Raw genomic sequence first — 7911 nt, 5'->3', positions numbered from 1 at the left:
ATCTTCTAGCTCGAGCTAATGGAATATCTCCGAACCTAAGTAATTTTATGGATGACCCTGGGTCTGTGGGCTTGAATTCTAGCTCTCTGTCTTCATTAATTTCAATACAAGTTTTTAATTTACTGGTGTGCCTCGGCTATTTCTTTCTTCCAAAAAAGGAGTTTAACCCCTGGTCTCTGCATCATCGATGCACACAACAATATTTATTATTTATTAAGTGGAGTGCAAAACAAATGCAACCACCGTTGAACAATTACAACTAAAAAGCATGTAGACTAAGTCGGCTTTTTCTATAGCAACGTCTTCAAAAATGATAAAATATAATTTGATTGGCTAGTTGGTGCCCAAGTTCAGGTAGAACTCGTATTTTCCTTTCGGCAAACAGTTTGAGCTGAAAGAAACAAATGGATAAAGCATCAACTCGAGAAGTTATGAGATGAACAAAGACACAAAGTTTGCCTATATGTTCGCGTTCTCGTGTGTGAGTAATGGCCCTACTCCTTATATGGGATTATAGTCAATAGTGATTACAATGGGGTGCACAATGGCATGTGCGGCAAGTTGGAGGTCTAGTTGCCGGAGTTGAAGGTGAACGATCTAGACGGTGTCTAGATCAGAACTACTAATCAACCATGCCTACGCTTCTAGGGTTTTCAGAGTCGAAGAAGTCTCCCATCCGTCCTAGGAATGCCTTTACATAGGGGTCTTGTGTGGTCGCCATCTTCCGTCTTGACCTTCTTAGTGTACAAACTTCAAACTCCTTTCTTTTTGGTAGTTGCACGACTCCCTTTAAGGAAACCTGGGGTGGCAGGCACAAGAAAAGTGTCCGCCTGGGCATGGGCCCTTCACACAGGGTGAGCATGAGCAAATATGGCTTGAGATACCTTACACGCGACGTAGGAAGGTTCTGAAGTCACTACCCCTCGTCAAGTTCCCCATCAGTGTTTGTAATAGTGTTGCAAGCGAGTTGCCCACGTGGAAGTCTCCAGCAAAGTTGTTCAGATGATTTCGTTTAGACACAGTGTGGCCTGATGATGCCGTTGTTGTAAGTGCATCTAGAAACCCCTTTGTGGGTTTTGGATGATTAATGATAAAAAATAAGGGATTAATGTGTTTGTGAGTATACAGAGATGAAAGTCCATGTTGATTTAGTTTAACTATGGAATATTACCCCTAAAAATGTTGTGAGAGCATTGAAGTTGTCAGAATGCCCATTGAACAATTGGAAGTTGTTGTGTAGAATTTTGCATACTAGAGTCATATGGCATGCAAACCGTACTATTATGTCGGGCCTAAGTGAAAGCAAAATTAAAGTGTTTGTGTGTGTGCTCAATTGAACCTAATTCTTCAGCGAGTGCATACTTGGAAATCTTCTCCGAAGTGATCCATTTAGCCTCAGTGTCGAAGTTAAGTCTTCGGGAGCCTTGGGTTAAAAATCCACGTTCAGGAGTTGGATGACTTGTTCCGCAAGTCAGTACACACGCACCTAACTTTGAAATTCATACCGTTGGTCACGTGTCGTGTGCACGCTGAAGTGCGCCTCCAATGGTCATTTCAAACCACTTGGTTGCTCGATGGCTATAAATAGCCACCATACCTCAACCATTTGTGGTTGGCTGCTCCATGTGATTTGACAAGTGTTGTTTGAGAAACCCTTTCTCCCACATATTTAAGAAAAGGGTTAATTGGATCTATGCCACTACAATTTTCACGTGTTGGAAAAATGCCATTACAAAAACTCAAGTTGGAAATATGCCACTACAACTTTCCTATACCCCTATCCATGCCATTTTCTCAACTTGAAACAATAACAGTTCAAATAATACAAGTATTCCGGTCTGTACTAAAGTATTTACCATACTGCCCCTGTTTCCAACTTTCAGCAGCATATTTGGGTCTTCTAGGGTGCCAAAAATTTCAAAAATTACCCCAAAATCAAACTTCTCGGAAAAAATTATAAAAATTACAGAAAATCATAAACACTAGTATGAGTGTAGTGGTCAAATATGAGCCATTTCTGGGCACCTATGAACTCTTAAACTGACATTCTAAATTCTGTCCAAATTTGTCAAAGTTTGGCAAAAGTTGAACTTCTCAGAAAAATCTGAAAAAATTACAGAAAATCATAAACACTATTATGAGCCTACTGTTCAAATATGAACCATTTCTGTGCACATATGGGCCCTTAAACTGACATGAGAAGTTCTGGCCAGAAACTTCGATAGCATTTCTGCTCAATTTAACACGCATTAACAAACAAAACTCATATAGATTCATAAACAGGTTCACAAGCATGATTTAATTGAGTAAATAGGTTCACAAGCATGATTTAGTAGACTAAATAGGTTCACATAAACAGGTTCACAAGCACGATTTAATTTTGGCAGCCGCTAGCCACCAAGCCAATAAAGAAGGCTTCTTTTTGCACCATTTGTAGGCTGCCCTTCTGGAGGTGGAGGTGGAGGTGGAGGTATAACAGGCGCAAATGGAACATTCTTCTTGACTTTCTTCCCTTTAGATGTCTTCTTCTTGGCTTTCTCTTGTGATGCAACTTTCTTCACGGGGGTCTTCTTTTTGGTTTTCTGTTGTGTTGTAGCTTTCTTCACAGGAGTCTTTTTCTTGATCTTCTCTTCTACCGTAGCTATCTTCACAGGTGTCTTCTTCTTGGCTGGTGTATTGAACTTTTCAGGTGCCTTCGGCTTCCGTGGAGTTGTTCTGGCCCTTTTCCTGCATTGACAACATGTGTTTTAGATTGAGTAATCATAGATTAAGGCAAGTGCAGTAATTTACCTTATAAGATTGATAAGGACTTCATCATCTGCTGCATCACCATCTGTTGTAGCCGTTGTTTCATCACATTTCTTCCCGTGGTACAAACAAGAGAAATCAGTTTTGTGATAGATTAGTCATGAAAACAAATTCAGAAAATACTTATGTTGTAGCAGTTGTTGCATTACCTTTTGTTTGTAGGTGTAGACGGATCCTCTATAGGTATATCATCATCTACCGCCATATATTCAGGATTAGGAACCTTGCATGTCTTCTGCATGTGCCCAGGTTCACCACACCTCTTACACTTGACTATTTTCCTTCTGGGCTCTAGCCATCCTCTAATTCTCTGAACTCGTGGCCTACCAGCTACTGTTTGCTGCAAAGGAGGGTGCACCTTGAAACCCAAATCCACTTGGATCCACTGTGACTTATCTGTCATGGAAGGGATATTCCCAGCATACGCTGCCTTGAACTTATCCACAGAATAGTAATCATCCACATATGTTTGAATCTCAGCACCATTAATGCTACAAATGAAGTCCAATGCGTGCATGCATGGCTTTCCTGAAACTTGCCAAACTCTACAAGTACGTGTTCTATCTTTCAAGTTGACAATGTGTCTTTTGACAAATTTGAGATCCAACAACGTGACTTCTGCCTCATGTTCACTTGTCCAAAGAATCTTGTTTCGACCAATGGTTTTGCTGAGATCATTTAGTTGCTTAATGAGATGAGGAAGAATCCTACCCTTTAGCTGCTTACTTACTTGTCCTCTAATATAGAACTTCTCTGTGATGATCTCCCTAATTTTGTCAAAAAGGTTCAGCACATTGAGCCCTTTGAAGTCTTTTATTTGCTTGTTGAAACTCTCGGAGTTGTTTGTCAAATAATCAACCTTACCGGCCTCTCCAAAACCACATCTATACCACAACCTATTGTGATGAATATCTAGATATTCAATAGCCGATGGATTTGCATCCTGAATTTTCTTCATATGATGCATAAACTTTCGATGTGAGAAAGACCGTGCAGCTGGATAAAGATTATCTGTGTACACTTTACCATGGAATTTCTTCATAAAATTTGCATACAAGTGCCTCATGCACTCTCGGTTTTCACAATTAGGAAACACAAGGTCAATGGCAGTCTCTAATCCTTTGCATGCATCACTAGAAATAACAAGACCAGGTGGGGAACCTATAGCTCTATGCAATTGTTCCATGAACCATTTCCAATTTTCACCAGTTTCAGAATCAAACACAGCAAATGCTACATAATATAGCCAGTTGTGCCCATCTACAACAGTTGCTGATGCTAACTGGCCCTTAAACTTGCCATAAAGCATTGTCGAGTCCACACCAACATAAGGCCTACAACCAGCTAAGAAACCATCAATGCAAGGCTTGAATGCAACAAACATTCTGTTAAAATGGTATTTATCTCCATTTTTAGGAGCTCTATCTCTACAATACTCCCCGGGCATTTATGTTCTATCTCAGCTTTCCAGTTAAAAAGCAATGGAAAACAATCTTCATAACTACCATGGATTTGATCTAGTGCTACCTTCATTCCGTACCAAGCCTTATTGTATTTCGGCTTGATGTTGAACTCATCTTCCAACTTTCCTTTGGCGTCTTTTGCACCAACACCAGGATTTTTCTTCACCCAGTCCCCAATCTTATCTGCAAATTGATAATTTTGTAGTTGGACAGTTGTGCTCAAATGGAAGTGTTTTAATCTGCAAAAAGCACAAGGACTACATAAATGAGATGCAACAAAAAAATAACTACATAAGATAAATAATAGCATTGTACACAACCCATACCATGACTGTTCTACCGTCTTGCAATGTGGATGCATGTATGCGCCATGGACATGGCCCATGTGCACACTCAACAATGAACCTAGTTTTGTCCGTTTTGATTTTAGCCAACTTAAACCCAACTAAAATAGCACGTTGCCTTATAGCTTTTCTGAAAGTCACAATGTCAGGAAAGAGAGCCCCAACCCTGATGTCTGGGTTCTCAATGTCATGCACCATAGTATAGCCTGCAGGATCAATATCAATCACTTCTTCCTCCTCATGGTGCACAAATACATCAGCGCCATCATCCTATTTCTCCTGAATGTTGCTGCCCTGCTCAACAGATGCTGCTGCGACAGGGGCAGATGGCTCAACAACATACATGTACTCATCATCTACCCCGACGTACTCCTCAACCATGTCAAATGGGTCAGTTTCTAGATTCTGGGCAGATGACTCTACTTGTGCAGATTGTTTTAATGGTGTGTTTGCATGAGATGGTACATTCTTACTAGGAGTTAAAGGACAATCTTGCATATCCATCAACAGCACATCATTGTCAGAAATAGTTGCTTGAGGCACATGAACAACATTGTCAACGACGGGTACAGGAGTTTCAGAATCAGAGTTATCAAGCACAACAACAGCCAATGTAAGCTTCTTCTCTGCTCTGTACATGTCAAACATCACATGAAGTTGATCCTTATGAGTTAGTCTAACATCTTGCACCATTATCTTGTCAAAATACCACACAGTAACACCATGATTCCTGCCAACTCTTAGCTCAGCACCTAAGCCACCCATTAGCACATCAATTGTGAAATCCACCGAGTCTACGTTCCATCTAATTGTTTTCCCCTTCACATATGATTTCCTACCGCTTAGTTCCTTCAATAGAAACCCTTGAAGAACTAGGTCTAAGCTAAAAATACTCGTTGGCTCCAGCATACGTGTTTCATTTAAAAACAACACAGGTAAAAGGCTATTTCAATTAACATCTATGGAAAAAATTTCAATCAACAATCGATAAGAGAAGGGGTTGAGGCGTGAGGTTCAGGCATGAGGTTGGGGCTCGGGAACTCACTCGCACGGCGACTTGGGGGTTAGCGACTCCATGGATGTTTCAGCAACCGTAGCAGCACGAGCCAACAGCCGGGGAGCCTACTTCCCTCCACCGCGGGCCACTGCCGTGTCGCGTAGTTCCAGTCGCCACGGGCCGCGGCGCCCGCCTCCCGCCTCCTTGGGCCCCGCCGCGTCGCGCCCAGCGGCGCGAGCGAGCGAACAGTCGTGAGCCGCGGCGCCCGCCTCCCGCCACCTTGGGCCCCGCCGCGTCACGCGCGTCTAACCGCCGTCGCCCGCGCCTCCAGCCACCGCTCGCTAGGGTTGCTGTGTGTGAGTCGGGGTGGAGAATGGATAAGATGTGTGTGTGCTAGCTGAGGTGGTGTGTCAATTGGATACGTATGGATGTATATGCGCATGTATATGGAGAGTATATGGCTGAGTATTGGAGAAAATGGCATAGATAGATGTACGAGGAAGTTGTAGTGGCATATTTTGAACTTGAGTTTTTGTAATGGCATTTTTCCAACACGTGAATGTTGTAGTGGCATAGATCCAATTAACCCATAAGAAAAATCATAAATGAGGAACATCCCATATACAAAATGTGTTAAGTGATTTTGCATCACCAAAGAATCTGATTGAGATAAATTGGACTTGTTATTCTTGAGGACCCTGCATCCTCTACACAGATAGGAGTCATTCAAAGCATCCAAAGTGTGAAACCGTCGAAGAACAAGTTTGTACCAGTTCGGAGATCACCACAAGATCTACCCCGAGTTGTTGAGTTATAAATATGCCCTAGATGCAATAATGAAGTTGTTATTATCATATTTCCTTGTTCTTGATAAGTATTTGTTCTCCATGCTATAATTGTATTAACCAAAAACTCAAATACATGTGTGAATATGTAACCAAACACCGTGTCCCTAGTGAGCCTCTACTAGACTAATTCTTTGATTTAAGATGGTTAAGGTTTCCTAACCATAGACACGAGTTGTCATTTAATGATGTGATGGACATGCCCAATCATAAGCTTAGCATCTGATCGTGTCACTAAGTTCAAATTGCCATAGCTTCCTTAATGTCAAGTATCTATTCCTTAGACCATGAGATCATGCCACTCCCTAATGCCATAATAATGCTTTGTGGGTATCAACCGTCACTTTGTAACTGGGTGATCATAAAGGTGCTCTTCAGGTATCTCAGAAGGTACTAGTTGGGTTGCATGGATCAAGACTGGGATTTGTCACTCCATGTGACGAAGAGATATCTCCGGACCCTCTCGTTAATACAACATCCTAAGTAGTTGTGGCACCCCGGCTCAGAGCGACCAGTTTACCATGCATTGCCATCCCAAAGACCATGTCTTCTGGCAACACACAACATCTTGATACAGAAAAACAACCACTTTATTGATGCTAGCGGAACAGAGTTTACATTACAACAGCCGTCGAGGCCAAGCGGCACACTCGGTGTGGCTGAACAATATGTACGTTATTTAGTAAACATAAAGGGGCCTCGATCCGAACAACTACATGGCAGCGGAATAACGTCGTGGCGGAAGCTCCATATCACAGGAACACCGATGTGGACACGATCTAGACTCGAACATCGCTCCTCTCCAACGATACTTTCCTGAAATCTGGCATGACACGCCAGGTCAGTACATTGAATGTACTTGCAAGCTCACAACAGGCATAATCATAATGACAAACAATATCATGATATTTAACCAATTATTAATAATGCAACACTATATGTCAACATGCTGTGATCATGCTCGAACGTCCCTCGGGACAGCTTACCAACTGTGATAATCTCTGGATCACAAACACACCACCAAAGTGGTCTTTCTCAAGAACAACTCGTGATCCTTACGACGATCACAACCACGACCATCATTTGGTCCCAAATGCCTCGATGGCCTTTCTGCCATCCATCAACAATGCAAAGTTCATAGCTTAGTGTGCAATTTTTATTAAACGTTGACTCATGGTGGGACCTACTACGAGGTGTCCGTGACCGTGGACTCGGCTATCGATAGATTACACACTCTGCAGAGGTAGCACACTGTACCTACACCACGAAACCCATGGCCTCACACTCCCATTCGGGTGGACCAACGGCATTCCGACAAAACCCTTCCATTGCCACAACACTCTCCCGCCCACTCTGACCCAAATCCCCAACGGGCTGGTCCTGGGTGGCCCCATGAAAACATAGAGGGTTCATATCTGAAATCATGGCACTCAGGCCCTAGTGAGAAACATTAA

General features: G+C 42.4%; 1 protein-coding gene across 1 annotated transcript; it reads right to left on the bottom strand.

Annotated features, from left to right (window-relative positions):
• Positions 1 to 2320: 2320 nt before the first annotated feature.
• Positions 2321 to 3357, bottom strand: LOC147991384 (uncharacterized). The gene is made up of 3 exons (XM_087538483.1): positions 2959 to 3357; positions 2791 to 2866; positions 2321 to 2727 (listed from the first exon to the last, which is right to left on the bottom strand). The coding sequence occupies exons 1-3, from the start codon at positions 3323 to 3325 to the stop codon at positions 2391 to 2393; spliced, it is 780 nt and encodes a 259-aa protein (XP_087394609.1). The 5' UTR covers positions 3326 to 3357; the 3' UTR covers positions 2321 to 2390.
• Between the last annotated feature and the right edge of the window lie 4554 nt (positions 3358 to 7911).

This window comes from Triticum urartu, chromosome 1A (genome assembly GCF_056163025.1).
Source record: "Triticum urartu cultivar PI428250 chromosome 1A, HENAU_Tu73, whole genome shotgun sequence".
NCBI classification, from domain to species: Eukaryota; Viridiplantae; Streptophyta; class Magnoliopsida; order Poales; family Poaceae; genus Triticum; species Triticum urartu.
Note: the sequence above shows the minus strand (reverse complement) of the source record. Positions and strands in the feature narration are given on the sequence as shown.